We start from the raw sequence: 20,515 nt of genomic DNA on the forward strand, positions 1-20,515 counted from the left end.
GGGGTTGCGGGAGCTCCCCAAACCCAAGGGCATGTGTCCTACAGGCAGAGTCAGTATAGGAAGAGGCACCACACAGCAAAATCAATTCAGCAAATGCTCGTTGCATTCCGGCTGTGTGCTGGGCTTGGTCAAGGGTGAGGTCAAGCATAAGAGGACAGGGATGGCAATGCCGCCACGCAGGTTCTAAATCGAGACCAGGCAGGGGCAGGGAAGCTGTGGATTTTCCGCTTATCCGTGACTAGAGTGTAAGCTGCGGGGAGCAGGCGCTCCTGTGTTCTGTGCCACGGCTCCTAGGACAGCGCCTGGTAGTAATTGTTGTTTAGTAAGTATTTGTGGACTGAATATTTGAATCCTATTGCAAATCTGGGAGACCTAAAGTAACACTTCACTTCTCGGAGCTCTCCCATGCGTTCTGTTGGTCACGCAGCTTCGGTTTCTGTTTGGTTCAGTGCAGTCCTGTATTACAGGCTGTTTGCAAATTATCCCAGGCCTGGCCTAGACCACACTCCTAGCCCAGAGGTTCTCCTGGACCAGAACTTTCTCGGAGAAGGGGGAAAGGAGGAGGAACTGCCTTGTCCCCTGCCGTCTTTTCCAAGCTGATGGACAAATGACCCTTCCTGGAAGCTGGCTGCCTGGTGCTCCTGGACCTGACCTTGGATCGTAGTTCCAGAGGCCTGGCCCCACCTCTGGACTTCACACCAAAGGATGGCCTCATTTTTCTTGGACAAATTAAAACAGACCCTCTAAATGTCATGGGAAGGTAGCCGTGTATTCAAATATAGTCATTAATTTTCTCAAAAAAGAAATGATCTCAAACACACTCACTTGTTTCAGACATGGGCTTACAAAACTTTTCTTTCCTCCCCCCTACCCCTGTCTTTTCCCCTTCCTCCCCTTCCCTGCCCGGTTTTCCCTTGCCTTCTGTGACCCTGTCTTTCACGTCTCTCTCTCTGTCTCTCCTCCATGTTTCTTTCCACCATGGTTCTCATAAGTGTACCTCCCTCTGCAGTTGTCCCATGTAAATAGATCGCTCTCTGTTCCTGGTGAATAACCAGGATCACAATTGTTGTCTGGGTTGTGCCCAAGGTGACAGAATTGATGGACCTGGAGGTTGATTTTCATAAACCAGAGCTACCAAGCGTTTCAAAAACAGCCTTGTTTTTGCCAAGTAAGGTGAGCAAATATAGGACTAAGTTTAAACATCCATCAGGACTTATTTTTGAGGTGATTGCTTCTAAATGAGAGGCATTTGAAAATCTCACAGCTTTCTTTACAAGTAAATTCCACGCTCATGTATTTTGCTGGTGTCTGCTGATTAATTACCATCCTGTGACACCATGAAAAGCCCTGGTGGTTGGTTTTTTGCAGCTGTGGAGAGAAGTAAAGCAATGCCCAGTGACTTTGACAACTCTTTCAGGGTATCGGGGATTCAAGGAGAGGGAGGTGTGTTTTTTCACTCTGGCAGTCACCACATAAGAACAGAAGCCCCAGCCAGACCCATTTCTCCAGACTTCACGACCTGTGGTGTGGGTCCCTGCAGGGGTGTGGTGAAGTAGTGATACTTGATCTGTTGCCTCTGAAATAACAGATCCATTATTAGAGAAAGCATTTTCAGTCTCCACATCGGGACTTGCGTGCAGTCTTCTATACAATTACGTCTGTTTAGACCCCTCCCAAAATTAAATAAATAATAATAATAATAACAGTTACATATAATAATCACAATTTTTTTTTTAATTCTCTAAACAGAGGTGCTCCAGATATATTTGTTGTTGGTAACTGCAGATGTCTGACCCAGGAAAACTGCTAGCTCATTCCCGTTCAGGCTCTCATGATTCTGGGTCTCTTTTATCTTGGCTTCCTGCTTTTTTTTGTCCTTATTCACTTCCCTATTTAACTCTCACTTAGGCTCCTCATCGGCAGGAGAGGAAGAGAGGAAAAAGTTGAATCTTGTCGCTTTGAAAGAGTCACCTGTAGCTCTGGCGAAGGATACAGTAGGGGAGGGAACCAAACATTATTAAAATGGACTTTCCAAGTTCTCGGTGTGTTTATGCGTACCAGCTTTGCTCCGCCCACCGTCTCCGCCTGATTGAGATGAGACTGCAGGAGCTCTCTGCCATGCCTCTTTGTACTCCTTGGCACCGGCTAAGGTCAGAGGATCTCATCTGTGCCTTAGTCCTCTCTCTCCGCTGCAGGTTTATACTCCTCACAGAGTGTTGTTGGTGTCATCACGGAGTGTGAATCCACGACATGCTCACATGAGCCGCATACACGCGCACGCACACACACACACACACACAGGCACGCGCGTGTGTCTGCTGGATCTGTGGCCTTCATTCTAAATAGAGGCAACTAGAGGATTTGTCTTTCTCTGCTCAATTCTCATACATAATGTCATGTCAGCATGAGAATAGGTTGTATCCATTTGGCTGCTTCCGCACGTCTCAGTGGGGAACTGCGAAAAAAATTGAGATCGTTTACAAATATCACTGTCCTGTGTTTGCAAAGGCAGGCATCTTCGTGGCCTGCTGCTTTGGCCAAGACGGTTCTGACAAACCCAACACACAAACCAATTTGGACTCTGAGACAGCTGATTTTTCCTCTGCAGTAAGACTTTGACTTGAAAAGGTACATTTTTTTTTCATGTGAGACTGCTCACCTAGAGCAAGATGTTTGCCTTTCTTTGCTAAAATCATTTTCTTGGCTGTTGTAACGAATAAGCTCTTGTATCAAATGAGTGTTCAGTCACTGAGTAGTCAGTCACTCTTGTTTGGAATTGCGCAGGGGACCCAGAGCAGAGGTAGGGATCAAGGGCACAGGTTTCTTGTCCCTTGCTGCGTTCTCCCAAAACCAGCTTGCTTCCTGCGTGGAGACCAGAGCCACATTCTACAGGTGTCTGTTTTCTTTGAGGGGAATATTTTGAGGAAACCTAACAGGGAGGAACTGAACATTGAGGAAAAATATATTTTCACAGCAGGATATTGCTTTTTTCTCTTTTCTGGTTTAGGTTTTTCATTTGTTACAAGCCTGCACAGACTCCAAATACAGACTGAATGCATACTTTCAGCAGCTGCTGGCTGACGTTGCTGTTTGTACCAGAGCCAAACTCTGGCTGGCCGAGAGGTATGTTAAAACCCCACATGAGCAAAGAGTTATCAGGGGTTAGGAATACATTGGAGAATGGCTGTTTCTAGTTGTGGGAGTTTTAAAAGTCATTGGCATGCATTTTCTAAACTTATTGGAGTATTTATCTTTTTAGAACTTTGGATTGTGGTAAGAAAGAAAAATATTTTCTTGACAATTTTTCTGAAACTGCTGCATGGCTAGGGGGCATGTAATATGGCTTTTTATCGGTCCACCAGTCAGCTTGTTTTTATTAATACCTGCCATGTGCCCAGCCCTGTGTCAGATGTGGTACAAACTCTTAGGTGCCACACGGCAATTAGAGATTGGGGTAAGACGTGAACAGGCACAGAGAGACTGGTAGGGTGTGAATAAGAAAGAGAGGTGCAAGTTGCTCCCTTTTTAGGTAGGCAGTAGAATAGCTTGAATAATGAAAGCACAGGAGGGTGGATACATTTATTTTTTCATTCTGGCCATTGTTCACTTATTCTAGAACTTAGGACATTTGCTATGTGAACAATGCTATGGAATAAAAAGAAGCTCTCATTCAGTACACAGGGAGTCCTCTCTGTTACAATGTGTTCAAAATCCATGTTGCAAGTCTATGATATTGGTAGGACAGTATTACTGCAAGGGCCCCCCAGTCTGTCCTCTGTAAGTTCCAGCACAAGAGGTCCAGTAGAAGCCCACAGGCTACCACATTCCATGCCAGAGTATCTTGCGTTCGATTAGAAATCAGTGTATGGGTTTCCTAACATAGCAGCCTTTTCGTTTGTCAAAAAAATGTACTTGCGTTCACTTTTGTTGGTTCTCCACCTCACGTAGGAAGGCAGGAAATGGGCAGTACAGGCCCGCAAGTCACTGTAATACAACAAAGTCTTGTTGAACAAAGCTGACCTTTGTGTTAGGAGGTGGAAGGGATTCAAAGATAGAGATAGAGCTCTGGCTTCAAGGAACTCATATCCAGGAGGTGAGAAAGATGTGTGAAAAGGTAATTTCCACCGCATATGGCAAGGGAAATAACAAATGTGTGTAGTAAGCACAGGAGTAGCCCAGAGGAGGGGCAGGGAAGAGCCATCAAGAGATGAGTAGCATTTCGGGGCACCTGGGTGGCTCAGTCGTTAAGCATCTGCCTTCGGCTCAGGTCATGATCCCAGGGTCCTGGGATCGAGCCCCACATTGAGCTCCCTGCTCGACAGGAAACCTGCTTCTCCCTCTTCCACTCCCACTGCTTGTGTTCCCTCTCTCGCTGTCTGTGTCTCTCTGTCAAATAAATAAATAAAATCTTTAAAAAAGAGAGAGAGAGAGAGAGACAGAGAGATGAGTAGCATTTCAGCGAGCAGCCAGGGCAGGGAGAGCATTCTGGGCGCTGGTCATGTCAGTGGCAAGGACATGGCTGTGAAATGGCTTGGCAAGTATGGAGAGCGGTAAAGAAGTTAGCTCTTCTGGAACCTTGTAGAAGGTACATGAGGCTGTGGAAATCCAAGGAGGCTACACAGTGAAAGCTCCTCAAGGAAACCTCTTGGTGAAAGGGAGCCATTGAAGGATTTCTCGGTGTGTGGATGTGTGAGTCTCCATGTCTTGTCTAAGCACCTCTGGCTCTGGGCAGGGATACTGATGGGGAAATTCTCTTATGTCTGAAATGCCAGTAAAGTGATGGTTAACTCTCATTTTTAGACCAGTTTGTGTTTTCTCTCTCTTACGTAGGGAGCAGGAGTTGATTGACCATAAACTGCTTCTCTGAGCCTAGTATCATTTGCCTTCTGTGTGGCTTTTAGATAACTCCCCTAAGCTGCCTTTCTTGGGAGAATAGGGAATTGTGGTCACACGTGTGCTCTCATCTGTTTGTCAGTAGCAGGCCAGGTCTTCCCAGCTGATGTGTCTAGGGATCAGGAAGTCAGGACTCTCCAGGAACCATCCTATTGAAATTTCTGCTTCCAGCCAGGCCCGCCCCAAGACAGAATCCTAAATTTCCTGTTCTGCAAAGTGCTATAAAGGTGTTTCTGCCCTCTTAGCCTGCTGCCCTTTCATGGGTTTCAGAGAAAGTCATCATCTGCCGGCTTCCTGAGCCCACTCCTTCTTGTTGGATGGAAAGGAGGAGATGGTGTCACAGCCAGCCGTCTGAATGGACCTTCATGCTCTGCAGTCAGTGCCTAAAGATGGATGACCCAGTGCCATCAGCCTCTTCTTCAGCTGGAGAGGTCCTCCTGTCCTCTTTTAACTTTCCTTCTGGTCCCTATTGCAACTTTTCAATTAGGCTTTCAGCATCATCACCACCCCCCCACCCACACACACACACGTTCTCTGATTTTTCTCCGTGATTTTTCAGCCCTAGAAAACAAAAGCATGAATCACTGCAATTCACTGTGTTTCCACCTTCCTTGCCGAGAGTCCAGGAAAGCCATTTTTATGTTTCCAGTACAGTCGACTCTTTATGATCCAAGTGTGAACTTTATACTTTGTGGGTGGTCTATAGGTGGTTCCTAACACCAGGCTTCCTCTTGCTCCCAAGGCACTTTTACTATATTAATCAGGATGTGTTCAGAGCCTGAAATAAAGTTTGGGAGGAAAACACACTGCTGGAGGGCCATCCATTCCAAAGCCACATATTAGTTTTTCTCTATTATCCACATCATTGACATGATAACCTTGAGGTTCCTGAATAGGAAAGGAAAGCACTGAATATAAATGATGAAGCTTCAACCTGTCCTGTGAGACACACCTGCCTGGTTCCTGAGGTCCTTTGAGGTTGTTGCCCTGGGAGGTGAGTGTCTCCACTAATACCTCCATGCTCACATGAGCCCATTCTGGGTCCTAATGGGCCCTTCTCGAAGCCGACCGCTGTGTTCACATTATCACCTGCCTTTCCCATGAAAGACATTGCAATGTGGAGTACTCCCAGTTCCACTGCTCAAGAGGCTCTTTTATGTCCCTAGCAATTTACATATGAAAGACAAATAAATGTTCCTTTGTGCCTACTAAGGATTTTCTGTATCTTTTGAGTATAAGCTATGAAACATTAATGTTACTGCCAAAAAAAAAAGGTAGTTTAAATTTTAGCACCGACACCTTTTTTCTTCTACAATTTATTTGATCATTAGCCTGAGTTCATTCAGTCCAATAAGTACATACACATTAGTGAAGTGTGTCACTTATTTGTCTTTTTATTCGCAAAGAAGGTTTAAAAAAAAAATGTTCATTGGAGCCACTGGATAACCAATTTGGTTTTGTAAATTTTGACCCTGAAGTTGAGGGCACATAAAATAAAGACATTTGTCATATATTTATGTTTTGACTTTGCAAGATTAATTGGGATTTATATGAGGTGGTTAAGCAATAGCCATGGAACTGTTGGGGAATTTTTGGTGATGAACAGCCAGCTGGCAACATGGCCTGAGTAGAGGCCTGGGCTTCTGCTCTATACAGGCCGCTTTTCATTCCAAGATGTCAAAGCCTTTATGGAAATCAGCTCGTTAATCCTTCACGTTCCTTCCTTCCCCTTTTGCCTCCATCCCTCCCTCCTCGGTCCAGGTCAGTGTCTTCTCTCACGGTGTGAGGACAGTTCAGCAGCTACTGAAGGAAAACGAAGCCGACCCAGGCCACAAGTGGAGCGCACATGAGGCAGGTGGTGGGTGTGGAGAGGTTGGCCTCAGGCACCCCACGAGGGCACTCAGCAGCACCCCGGCTCCCCGGCTGACGGCCGGTTCCAGCTCTGCTGCCCCAACTGGACCACAGGCCCTGCCTAAATGGGAAGGACTTTTTGAAAGCCCTGTCAAGGAGCCCTCAGGGGAGAAGAGACTTATTATTTTGATCGAGAGTTGGAATTATTATTATATTGGGCTTAAAATTTTTCAGAAATCAATTTGGTTATAAAAGGAAGAAGTGCGTGTGTGTGTTTTCCTTCAGATAAAGGCAGTGAGCGCAGTGAACCATCAGGCCAAGTGCAATGGATGATGTGATGACCAGGAAGAAAAATGTGCCCTACTAAATTTTTTTTCACTTTTTTTTTCCTCAGTCGTCAGTGTAGCGTATGCCTATCATAGAAAGTTAGGCAAGTATGAAATTTGGAAAAGAAGAGAATGTCAGTCTCATCCAGTCTCATCCACATCCAGTGGAAGCCACTTGTTAGTTCACAGTTTTCTGTATATACTCACTTCATCTTTTCTCCTGTGCCTTTTTTTTTTTAACATTGTTGCAGCTTTACCATATATATGTTAGAGCTTACTTTTTTCACTTAACAGTATCATGAAAGTATTGGCTATTATTGTTAAAAACTATGTTATAGCCACTATAGAAAATAGTATGGCGTTTCCTCAAAAAATTAAAAATAGCAATACCTTATGACCTAGCAATTCTACTTCTGGGTCTAGACCCAAATGAATTGAAAGCAGAGTCTTGAAGAGATATCTCTACACCCCTGTTCATAGCTGCATTTATTCACAACAGCCAAAAGGTAGAAGTAACCTAAGTGTCCGTTGATGGATGAAGGGGTCAACAGTGTGGTATATATGGACAACATATGATTCATCCTTAAAAAGGAAGGAAACCCTGATACAGGCTACAACATGGATGGACCTTGAGGACATCATGCTAAGTGAAATAAGCCAGTCACAAAAAGACAATTACTGTGTGATTCCACTTCCGTCAGGTACTGAGAGTGGTCCCATTCATAGAGACAGAAAATAGAATGGTGGTTGCTGGGGGCTGGGGGAAAGGGGACGAGGAGATAGTGTTTAATGGGCATAGAGTTGTACTTTTACAAGCTGGAAAGGGTTCTGGAGTTTATGACTCCGGGTATTGGCATTTATTAAGTGCCCAGATTGGCTGATGGTGAGTTTTTACTCCAGGCAGCAGTTCTTAATGCTGATGGCTGCATATTAGAGTCATCTGGAGAGGTCTTCAAACCTGATGCCAGGTCCCACCTCCAGAATGTCTGATTTTTTTTTGGTTGAGGGTGTGACCCAAGAACTGGTAGTTTCAAAACTCTCCAGGAGATTCTAAAATGCAGTTGGATTGAGAACTACTGATATGTCCTTGTGCTTCCTTGTGTCTCCCATCTCCTTGAGAGAAGATGAAGGATGAGCATTGAGTGAAATAGCCCATGTTAGAGGGCACTTGGATTTTTCTTCGGAGGCCACAGACTCATTCAAGAAAGATGGAATGACCATCCCTCCAGCCTGCTACCCAGGAGATACAGTCATTAACACTTTCGATTCGACAGGTGGGCCAGAATGAGGGGCCACGCCACTGTGTAGTTTCATACACGAGTGAACTTCCGAGATAGATTACTTAAAAGCTGCCTTAGCAAGATAGATATTTTAAGTTATGCCAGTTGCCCTGAAAAGTGCCAGTTAGACCTGACACTCTGGTGTGGTCTACTGTCCTGGAAGCTTATGGCTCATTTTTGTTTTTTGAGGGGCAGCTTGAAGAGAATAGGCTCATATCCGTATCACCTCACTCAACAAATACTTATTGAGCCCTGCTATATGCCAAGCTGTATTAAATACTGCAACTATCTACTAAAACCAAACTTCAGTGTAGAGAGGGCGACAAAGCAGAGTCTTGTCAAATTGAATCATAGACCCCGAACTTTAGAACTAGAAGGAATCCTGAAGTTTCTTGCAGTCCACTCCCATCCCCGTGCATATGGGAAAATGCCACCCAGAGCGGTTGGGGAATTTGTTTGGGCAAGGGTAAGATCCTATGTGATAACAATTAACATTTGTTGAGGACTTAGTTCCCTGCTCCTTGTGGGGCTCTTTCTGCTGGAGCCCCCTTGCCGCCATCTGTCCAGTGTTTTTGTCAAGGCTTTTGAATGACAACGCTTAAGCATTGTCGAGAACCGTGTTCCTCAGACCTTCATGTGCACGTGAATCACTTGGGGATCTCCTTAAAATGAAGACTCTCATTCAGTAGGTCTGGACTGGTGCCTAAGATCCTGCGTTTCTGACGAGTTCTCATGTAGTTCTGATGCTGCTGGTTTGGGGACACAGTACATATTTTGAGGGCCAGGGGTCACTGTGGTCATTCAGACCGTGCCTCTTTGAAATACTCCCACCTTTACACCCTCATTGTCAAAGGCCAGAGCTTGGGGACACAGGAAAAGGCTAAGACCACTGAAGGGGTCGGCCCCGAATTCTTTCCCCATCCACCTGGGATGCCCTGCACAGAGGGGCTGAATGGCCCCAGCACTTTCTATGGGGAGCCCACACTCCTTTGTCCAGTCAGCCATCCCAGTGGCCTCAGTGCCTAGGGTAGGACCAATGCTTGTTGGCATGCAGAGAGTATTAATCATTTTGAAAATAACAGTCTGATATTCTGGTGAGAGAAACAGGCTCTCAGGAATATAAGAACATGTCCCAAGGTTACAAGGAAAGCAAACTGGGGCAATAAATTTTTGAGTAAAACCATCCTGATGGGGAGAAGAAATGGTGGAGGGCGCTAATGTTTGTTGAAGACCACTCTTTGCACTAGACCTAATGATTTGTTACCCCAAGTTGATTCTCATTTGCAAAAAATATTAGCTCTATGATCCTCCCGATACAGCTTCCCCATCAGTGCTCCTGACACCCCCTGTTCCCTCCTCCATGGACTCCTCGTCCACACCTCCATCTCTCCAATACATACCTCCAGCCACTTGTGCATCTCCTTCCCTGTCCACCCCCTTGTCCATACTCTCATCGTTCTCCCCATTTTCTTAGTTCCTGGGCCCAACTAAGAGGAGTGGTAAGCTCCTTGAAGGCCTTGGACTTAAATGTGTGAGGAAAATATGCTTATAGAGACAGAGCTGGGTCTGGCTTTTGTGCAGCAATCCCAGTCCTTCCCCAGGGGGGTCTTTGGCCAGCTGCAGAAGCTCTGGTTTGGGATTCTGTTTTGCTTCACAGCTGAAGACCGTATCTGTGTTCTAACCGCCAGATTGATCCCCACAAGAGCCTGTACCTCCCCGGGGAGAAATACTGGGTTTAGGTCTCACTCCGTTTTCCCACTGTTCCTTCGCCCTTCGCAAACCCCTCGCACCTCCTGGGCCGCTCCCCTCCTGAAGGAAGAGGTCCTCCTTTCACAACTGCTCGAAATGAAGAGAGGCCTCAGCCCTTTGCCACAGCTGCAGGTTGCTGTTTCACTCCCATGCATCCAGTTGAAATGTTGAAATGCATCCAGTCAAGAAGGATTGTTAAAATATTCTGATGCTCATGTGGCGTTTTAAGGCTATCATTTGTGGTCCCTGCCAAAACTGTAAGGGAAGCAAGTCTGAACAGGGATGGTTAGTTACATAGCAAGTTTCCGGGCATTACTGGGGGTTGGGTTTTTGCTTTTTTGGTTTGTTTCTTCTTTTTTTTCTTCCTTTCTTTCTTTCTTTTTCTTTCTTTCTTTCTTTCTTCTTTCTTTCTTTCTTTCATTCTTTCTCTCTCTCTTTCTCTCTCCCTCCCTCCCTCCCTTCCTTCCTTCCTTTTCTTTCTTTCTTTCTTTCTTTTCTTTCCTTCCTTTTCTTTTTCCAAATTAAAAGTTTTCCCAGTACTCCCCTCCCACCCCCTCTTTTTTAACATTGCTTTTCTTTCAACCCCCAGATTTTATGGGGGAGGGAGATTCCCATTAGGACCACTCTGAGTCCTTTAGCTTGGCCTACTTCAAGTCTCCTTGTACCTCATGCATATTTGAAAGATGAGGGAAATGAAGAAGTTGGTGTATTTCAGACTCAAGCTTGTTGACATTTGTTCGCTTCTCTTTCAGACTGCTCAGAAATTTAAGGTCAAGTTATCTCAGGATGAGATCCTGTTTGTATTTTTTAAAAACAGAACCATTCAGTTAGTGCATTTCAACCCAAACCAATGGACAGGGTGTAAAACATTTTCTTCATTAGATATTCCTTTTAAAAATATGTCAAGACTTGAAGGAATAAGGTGTCTGAGAAGAAGTGAAGCTTGAGAATATATGAGGTATTTCTTGTTGACAGGCTGAGCGTATGGAAACTAGTCAGGTAAAAGTAGTCACAAGAGATCAATATACTAAACTGAGCCTTTGAGCAAGTTGCCCAAGATGAAAGCTTCTTCATATTGCAGTGAGAAATAAGAATAGTCCTTTCATGCAACTACATATCAAGAATTCTGCTGCCAACTGCTGATGCTTCCTACTTTTTAAATATAGAAATCTGCAGACCTAACCTGGAAATGGCAATTAATTTGATAAAGGACTCAGAAATATCTGTTTTGCTCCACTTGTAGCTGTTGGCTTATGGGAGGTATTGCTGTTGGAAGATTTGGGCGATGTTGTCATTGCCCAGCTTGCAAAGAAGCGCAGGCTTTTAAGTGTCCTCAACACATTTTCATAATATTGTGTAAAACACTAACATAGTGGCTTATTTTTTTTCCTTTAACATGTAACATGTTCCATCTTTTGGATAAATCAACACATGGAACCATTCCTGATGAATCGGAGCCAGTTTAGATTCACAAATAGCACAAAGCAGCGTAGTAGACACAGTGGGGAATATAGAGATGAATGATATGGTCCCTGTTTCAAAAACCCTGTAAATAAGACAGGTATGGATTTAATTAATTGTAAACAAGTAAGAATCTGGTAGTTCTGAAATGAGGTCAGAGTGTGTTACAGGAGCCGGCTTGTGGGGTCGGGGTGCCAAGGAAATCTTCTAGGAGGAGAGAAATGTCTTTAAAGGCTGGGTGAGATGTAATTACTAGATAAGGTTAATTTTCTTAGATTGGAGAATGAGTGAGTTTAGACAGACAGAGAGCCTGTGTTGCTAAATAAATTGTGAAGGTCTCATTGCCCAAGTACAAAGGAAGGAAACTTAGCACGGTGCTCAGCATTGTGGGAACCACTTTAGGCATTTATAGTGGAGTCTCTATTGTCAGAGTTTAGTGATGGTTCCGTCTAGTTGAAGAGAGAGCTTATCCATGTGAAACAACCAATGGTGATGTGCATAAGGAAGTTCTAATTCTGTAATACATAGAATAAGTACAAGAATTCAGAGAAGAATGTAGACTGGAATAGTAGGGGAAGGCTTTGGTTTCTCGGGGAGTTAGGTATTCGAGATGGGTCCTAGAGCGTTGGTGTGATTGGGAAACATCAAACGTGGTGGGAAAAGAGCGTGTCAAGACGGTAGACAGCATGTGCAAGGACACACCGAAGAGAATCCATGGGATATACTGTGTGCCAGTGAGGCAGAGAGCTGCAAGGAGACACGCTGTGTTTGGGAGAGTGGTACAAGATTTGATAAGAGACCAGTTGTGGCAGGCCTTAAATGTCAGCCAGAGGAATTTGGATTTGATCCAAGAGTTAAAAGGAAGTCAGTAAGCTCAAGCTTACACTGGTAAGTATACTGCTGTCTCCATGCACATGAGATACACTGAGGAGTGTATTAAATCTTTGCAGCCCCTCCCAGTGATCAACACAATTTCTAGCCCCTCCTGGTGGTGAGCAAAAGCTACCCAATGACCACCCACCAGCTCTCTTGTCTGTCCCTCGGAAGCCCCTGTTGCCTGCCTGGGCAGCTGGTGAGGGGAGTAGAGACGCTGCTTGTGTGCCTTTTAGACTGCCTGCCTGTTGTCTTCTCAACAGTGCCAAGAGGACCATTGAGCCACGGAATTTACCACAGGAAGGGAATTTAGAGATCATCTAGTCCAGTGGAACCCTTTCTTCAAATAGAAGCTTAAGAGGAAGTTCAAGATGTTGAAGATAGTAGAGCTTACACATGAGGTGCAGGCTGGGATGGGGGCCTGGAGACCCCCCCGCACGGCCCCTCCCCCATTGGGGGCCCCGAAAGGGACTAAGAGGAGCATCCTGACTTCCTGTTTCAAAATAGGAATCTAATCCAAACCAGTATTTGTAGATGAGGAATTAGGCACAAGAGGGCAGGTGACTTCTTCCTACTTGACAGATGTGGCTGACTCTGGAGGTGGCCCAAGTTGGGCATAAATAGCAAATTTGCTTTTTGCCTCTTGATCCATTTCCTTTTTCTACTGTGGCCTGAACATCCTCGTAGCAAACCCTGCGACCCCATGCCCCTGGCTGTCCTGGCACCCTCTCTCGGGAGCTGCCCTCCTTGGACAGGGACCCATGCTCTAGACCTTCCTGCCATCAAACATTTAGCTATTCAAGGTCCTCTTTGCTTAGAAATCTATTCTCAGCTAGTTGACTGCCACTGCCACTTGATCTGACCGACGAATCATGCTAATATGTTACTGAGTTCTAACATGTAAACCAAGTTAATTCTCCTGGATCATACAGCTGTTTTTCAGTAGTGATCTTTGGAGACAGTACCCTTAACTGAAGTCAGCAACTCTGAAGGTGGGCTCTCCGGCAACACACAGACCTGGCCGGAGTGCTTCTTTACACCTCGCTTGATCTCCTGCTTCTCTGCCCTCATATTGAGCTGACTCAGCCATGGTACGTTTGTTCCGTGTGGCCAGACTTCAGGCCGCCTCCAGGAGGGCTTTTGGGGTGCGTGGACTGGTCTTACGTGAATGGACCGAAGGAGCGGCTTTAAGAGAAACCCTCCAGAGCTTTGCTCTCCTTCCTTCCTCCCTCTCAGCTGCCAGTGATACCCAGGCTTCCTTGGTGATAGGATTGGCCTACACACCTCTGGAAATACTTTCCCGTGCGGTATTGGTATTTTACTCCAGGGCTCCCCTCCTGAGCCCAAAGGTCCTCTGTTTCTGGGTGACCAGAGGAGGGGGCACTTTGAGAGGGACTTGGCAGATGGAAAAGCCTCTGACCTGTGTATGTGTCCTGCTGGAGTTGAGGAGAGACAGGGTCCACTCAAGTTTAGCAGGTCTGGGTTCTGGGGTCCCTGTTCAGCTCTAGCCAACCCTGTGGGGCCAGTCATTTCTTTGGGACTCCATTTTTATCTGTAAAGTGGGAACCTGTAAAATGACGATGGGAAACCGATGTGGGCAAGGAAGGACGTGGTGTGTAATGAGTGTGAAAGTATAGAAGAGCTAAGCAAATAGAGGAAATATCCATTGTCAGATGATTAAGTCTTTATCAACATCATCAGCCATGTTGAAAACAGGCCTGTATGTTGGCCCTCGGGGGAACAGCTGTGCTTGGAGCCTTGCTTTTCACCAGACCGGCTACAGGACACAACACCACAGCATGTGGCTGCAAACCAAAATACTCTCATTGTTTGGCATGGCGTCTCACTTTGCATCTGATTGTGTTTAGGACACATAGATACAATTCGTCAAGAAAACCTTGATTCTCTTCTTGGTTTTTGCCCTAATCTTGGGTAGTTCACTTGAACTACATGAGCTACTTTGTTGATTTGTAAAACATGGGAATAATAATGCCTATTTTTCTTCCCTCTTAAGAATTTTATGAAGATAAGGTAGGAATATTTTTTGAAGACAAAACTTTTCATAAAAGGCAGTTGACATTATTATTATCAGTATTACTATTATTGCCAGGGCTAATTTCCAAGTGTATGCTTTGCCAAGTTCACATTAGCACAGTTCTGTTGACTGTGGCTGTTGGAAATTCTCACCTTGTGATCTACATACAGACTTCTCATGCAGCTTCCAGAAGTTTTCATTCGCCTCACTTCTTTATCCTTTTTTATAATCCTGGGGAGAAAGTAGGGCTTGAAAAGAAAGGGGACTTCTGTTAGCATTTTATATAATAACTGAAGCTATATATCCTCCAAGCCCCAAACTACAATAAAAGTTTTCTTGGATACTACTTTTCTCCCATAATTCCAGGCACATAGCTTATTAAGTTATTAACCAGCAATTTCTCTGGCAGCATATTAAACTTTACTTTTAAACAAGTCACAGAGGGGGGGAAACATGCATCTCTCATAAAAGGAATAAAAAACATACACCCTCTAAAACGATTTCCCCAGGCTTTGAACAAATCCCAAGCCCCACACAAGGTCTCTTTTTCCTCATTCTCTGCACATAACTTGAGTGTTAGTACATTAATGAGAAAAAGATGCCTAATAGAAAGATGGAAAAATATGAGGGCCTCTGGGGGGTGTGGGAGGCTCCCTGGGGGTCCTTTGAAAAGGCAGGTGAGCCTTAATGGAAGGAAAAGGCAAAGCCTTGGCCTTGAGGTTGTGGGTTTCCTGTTGAGCAGCGGTTGTGCCAGGGGAGTCAAGGCGGCTGTGGCCTGGACCCTGACCTGCGAAGTGCCCTGGTGTCTTCTACAGACTGCCTGGGCCTTGCCGAGTGCCTACCCAGAACCCTGGTAAGGCGGTTGGGGCCCTGTTTGCACAGATGCCATTCCCCAGAACAAAAGCTGCTTTTCCAGGGGAAGCCCCATGTGCTCTGTAGCCATGGCTGGGACGTTTGGTCCCTTTCTGGACAGACTCACAGCTCCTGGTCTCCTGCTTTGGGCATCGGCGACTCAGTCAGTTCCCTATAAATGACCTGGTCACCACCAGAGCAGGGCACAAAGATGGCTTCACTTTAAAAGGAAAATTCAAGTAGGAGGGCCACAGGGCAGCTTCTGCGTGTGGGTGTGAGTATAAACACTTGCAAAGCTCCAGACCAAGGAAGGCTGGGTGGAAGTTGGAGCATACCATAAAAATGCAGCTCTGCCGTCACACACCCTCAGGGGAGGGCAAGGTAAACGAGCAGTCCTGGGGAGCCAGCCAGACCCCGCACGCTGCTGCCAGCCGGCCCCAAGTGCAGAGCGAGATTCTGGATGTTACAGTGGGGGGAAAATCACTTGTTTAAAAATATATATGCTGCAATTCATGACCGTTTGGCATCTTGGTTTAAACAAATCCCCTGTTGTTGTTCCAAGAATGCCATGTGATGGGGCTGTGGTAAAAATGGAAATCAGAAGGGAGAGAGGGGTTCTTTTTTATTTAATTTACACTTCCACATTTATATAGCTTAATGTGGACTGCATCAAAGGAGTACCTCCTGGCCCCCAACCCACGACAGCTCTTCCTTTTATATCCAGATGTAAAGAGAGGCAACTCTGGTTCTGTGGGCAGCTACCATTGCAGAGATGCGCACTGCCTAGGTTTGCAAAGATGGCCTTCGGGATCTCTGGGAGACCAAAGGAAGGTCAACAAAATACCAGCGGTTCCGATTGTCCTCGGAGACTGTTTTCTGATGGTTAGTCAGGGAAGGTTTTCCTAGAGGACAGGCTTTGAAGGGAACTTTCAATAAAGGACATGGTGTGGCTGGACATGTGTCAAGTCTGGGGTTCATGGTAAGATATGGGAGCATGTTCTAGACTTTTCCCCACTTTCCCTCTCCCACCACCTTCCCTCTCTCATTATTCTTCTCTTGCCCCTTCCCCCACTTCTTACCTGGCTTCTCTCCCCTTGCTCCCCACCTACGTTCCTTCTCTTTTTCTGGTTTTCTTCTTTCCAACCTGTTCTGGGCCCGATGGTAGTCCCCGGGATATCGCTTTATTAACTCCATTGCTGGCTCCCTGGTAAGAGGCTGCCAGTACTTTTTGGTTGTCGTCGTCGTTGAGAACGGAAGTGGTCTGAGTAGGAGTGAGCCTGGGTAGGGGCCAGGATTAGAGCCCGCAATGGGCTGTGATGAGCCCCTGCTAGGGCTCGAGCTCCCCAGTCATTCTAAGCCATCAAGCTCGTGAGCTGCACCTGTTTGATTTTCTGGTATTCATTTGTCCCTGCATATGGCAAGCTTGTTCTCGCCATTTTATCTGCTTTCGTGAGCTCTCCTGCCTGGATTCCCTCTTTTCCTTCACCGGCCAGATCCTTCGGTGTCTCCAGACCCCTCCTCCATGACATTCCCTCTCCCAGTTTTTTGTACATTTTGTTTTTCTCCATATACACCCTCCAACACACACACACACACACACACACACACACCACCCTGCAAGGCCAGAACATCTTCCTCTTCCTCCCTTTCTGTCCCAAGTAGGATATACCCTGTGGTGCTCAGTAAATATTTCTAGATTAATAAAATTAGGCCATGAGTCTAATTAGGCTTCTGGGGGAGTAGTTCCCTGGGGATTAGAGTGACCTCAGACCCTGACTCTGTTGAAGTCCAGGTACAGTGTCTTGACTTAGAGACCATAACAGACACTAGCAGCCTAAAGCCATAACAGCTGTTTCCAGCCATCTGAAGATGGCAGTGAATGCTTCTGGAAGAATATAGTGTGTCCAGAATGAACTGTCTGTCCCTTCTAGGGAGCCCACCAAAGCTTCACACTAGTGAATGGGGATCCTAGCTTTCCTGTATGGATTGGGCTGGTGGGGTCCCCCTGGTGGCTTCAACCCTTTGGAGCTTTGATCTCTTAAAGGTCACTCCTAAGCTCTCCCTTTGGGTGTTTCACTCATCCTCTGTCATTTCCTGTTGTCCTTCCCCTCCTATGTCCCCTTTGCACTTCTCATTATTTTCCAAGTGTGTCATGTGCCCTGCTCCTTGGACATGTTGCTTCTTCTGCTGGGGTCACTCTGCCCGTGTTCTGTATCCCAGACTCCTCATTCTCTAGCTCTTTGCCAAGTCACTTCCTAACTCACCCAGGAGGACTGGGCAGGTCCCTCTTCAACCATCCTTAATTTTTACTCTGTCAGACCCCTCTTTTGGGCCACCCCTCATACTCTAGTATGATTGGTTGCATGTTTCTTCTGCTAAACTGGTGGCTTTCAAGATTTTTTGACAGCCACTCAAAACAAATATTTTACATATGACCTAATGTGTATGTGTGCCGTATGTGTCTGTGTGTATAAATATGTACACACGTGAAATCTTGCGCAGTTTGGAATTGTGATAATATCTGTATAAGATATGAAGAGTCTATAAGAAAAAAATGCATAGGGGAATTTACTCAAGTTGTAGCACATTTAATTTCAGGAATGTTTGCTTTCAACATATCCACCATCACTTTGGATACCAGGCATAACCCTGTTGATACCATTCAGTATAATGCAGGGTGGCTTATTACCTGGAAAAGAAAAAGAAAGGAGTTAGAACAAATCAACCAATGTTTTAACTTAAAATTATTGCATTTCATAAATTATTTACCTCTAACACCTAAGATAATTTATTAAAAATTGATCCTGGGCAAGGACTTTATAGCAACAAGTGAAGGAAACCATGCTTCCCTTTATGCTTTGATGAACTCTGACTATATTTTCCTCCTCCTGCCCTCCTTCCCTTCCTCTCTTCCTCTCTCTGCCTCTCTTTTCCTCCTCCGCTCCCTCCCTCCTTTGTGGCCCCAGATCCTCTGTGTTCCCCCCTACCTCCCTCCTCCCCACATTCCCCTCCATTCCTTTTTCTCTCTTTTACACTGATTGATTTCATAGTCAACAAAATGGGTCACAACCTACAGTTTGAAAAACACCATTCAGGACTCGAAGTTCCTTGAGGGCAGTGACTATGTCACTGAATCATTTTATCTTCATATTTCCAAACCCTGGCACTAATCCTAGCTCTCAGTAGCCTCCCAGTAAATGTTTTCCAAATGAATGGGCCTCAGTTAAGAAGCTCTACAGCCACTGGGATTCTGGAAGGGACGGGGGAAGTGAATAATTTATCACAGACTTCCCAGGAACTCCTGCTGTCCTCCAGACACTAGGGCCATTGTGGATGTGTCTGGGAAGCCCTGCTCTCCCTGCCCTGCCTTCTCCCTCCCCCCAGTTTCCAGGAGAGAGGGCAGGAGGTTTAATGAAGTTCAGAGATTTCCCAAGGCAGAAGTGGATTCATCAGGTTCTCAGGTGGATATTTGTCAAGGGGCAGATGTTTAAAAAAAATGTAAGAAAGCGAGATTCTCAACAAGCCCTCTGTTTGATTTTATATATGTAAACTTTGTCCTCCTAGTACCTGGATCCTTGCTGCTCCTTCTACGGCCGCGGCTCTGCCGTTTTTCAGCCCATCTGTTAGACCCTGACCACTTCTGACTCTTTTTTTTTTTTTTAGAACACTCTAAATCTCTATTATACTGTGCCCCATGCCAGGATTTTTCCATGTGGGGGTAGAAAAAAAAATCCCCAAGCCCACCAAAACCCTGTGGGTTGCTTTCCTGTCCAGCTGGCTTGCTGTTCCCTAGGATTTTATTCCCATCATCAAAGTGGCTTGACAGACCAAGAACAAACCTCTGGCTCACCCTGAACTCACAGTGTACCATTTCCAAGTCAGAACAAACATCAAGTAACAGTGAGAGAGAAAGAGAGAGAACAAAATGATTTTCCTGACCTAGAAGCCAGTTCAGAGTGAGGCCCAGCTGTGACTCCAGACAGGGATGTCATGTGGCTGTGGCCGTGGCTCTGGTTGTGGCCGTCCTTGGGTGTGGAGGCATGAACAGTGGACTCCAAGCCAGAATTTCTGTCTCAGTGGGTCTCAAAGGAGAAGCCATGGATGGACTCCTTTATGGCCCCAGATCCTCTGTTTCCGGGAATCAAGAGCAGCAGCATTCGAGGGAACATCCCACAATCTCGATGAGTGCATCAGACTTGGCCCAGAGCCTCTCCATTAAGGGGGCAGTCACAGTGGTCCCCGGAGTGTCCCAGGAGGCCAGCAAGGTCACCAGCCCATGCTAGGTCCAAAAAAAGATGCAGAACACTTCAGCCAGGTAGGCAGGGGGGCTCTAAAGATTGCCAACCTTTTCTCCATTCATTTAGAAATCCTAAAAAATATATTAACTTAGCTAAAAATCTCATGGAAACTAGGCTCCTCATCAGAGTTGAAAGTCAAACCAGTTTCCCCAAAATTTCCCTCTATTGTTCTGTATGGCTCTACCAACAGAAAAACATCCAGGGTGAGAGGCTATGACTCTGAGGCCACCTGGGAGCAGGCAATGCATTTTTACACTAAGAAGCACCCAGTTAGCATGAGGCATCCCATCTCCTGAAGGCCTGGCCTACATTCTCCTTGTTCCTGCTTTTCAACACATTCTCACATCTTCCCTTCCTGATCTCCCCAGGTCTGTAGACAGGCCAGACTAATTACTTCCCATATCTATTGCCCCCTCTCAAAATGCCCTTCCCCATCAACTTTGTCTAGCTAAAATCTTCCCAGCGTTCACAGCCCAGTTGGAATTACATCTTTATAAACGTTTCCCGTTGCTCCAGTCCACCCTGATGTTCTTTCTCTTCACTCCTTACATCCTGTCCCAAAGTTTGCCCTTATTTTTGCCTCCGTAAGTGGACAGAATTCTCTGAGGTCAGAAATCATCCCCTGTACGTCACTTCCCAGCACTTAGCTCAAAGCTGGGTGCTCAGGGAATTCCATCTGCTCTCCGCAGGCCGCTTACTCAGCCCTGTACTAGATATCTGATGATTCATTAACCCCCAGCGTTGGCTTTTCTCGCTTTTGTTCTTGAGTGGCCCTTTCTTTGGCAGAGGAAAGTCCTACCTGTTAAACAGTGGAAGTGCCAGAATTGCAAATTATACCATTAAAGAAGTTTTTTCATAAACTGTGGGTCTTTCATAGGGAGTAGAGGAATCAGGACA

At 45.7% G+C, this 20,515-nt stretch overlaps 1 protein-coding gene and 1 long non-coding RNA gene across 10 annotated transcripts in view; one reads left to right on the plus strand and one right to left on the minus strand.

The window, feature by feature from the left end:
* Positions 1-20,515, plus strand: part of THADA (THADA armadillo repeat containing) — a 324,153-nt gene that overhangs the window by 218,858 nt on the left and 84,780 nt on the right. For 8 of the 9 annotated variants that reach the window (XM_027621844.2, XM_027621847.2, XM_027621842.2 and 5 more), the window contains one exon: positions 3,008-3,123. In XM_027621844.2, coding sequence (XP_027477645.1) covers positions 3,008-3,123 — 116 coding nt within the window. Of the gene's footprint in view, positions 1-3,007; positions 3,124-6,654; positions 6,905-20,515 lie in introns of those variants that run through there. The other variant, XM_027621850.1, reaches the window with a different exon arrangement.
* On the minus strand, positions 17,902-20,158 carry LOC113937505. The gene is made up of 3 exons (XR_003524631.1): positions 20,106-20,158; positions 19,260-19,599; positions 17,902-18,009 (listed from the first exon to the last, which is right to left on the minus strand). It is a non-coding gene; the product is annotated as an uncharacterized LOC113937505 (long non-coding RNA).

Source organism: Zalophus californianus, chromosome 8 (genome assembly GCF_009762305.2).
Source record: "Zalophus californianus isolate mZalCal1 chromosome 8, mZalCal1.pri.v2, whole genome shotgun sequence".
Lineage (NCBI taxonomy): Eukaryota > Metazoa > Chordata > Mammalia > Carnivora > Otariidae > Zalophus > Zalophus californianus.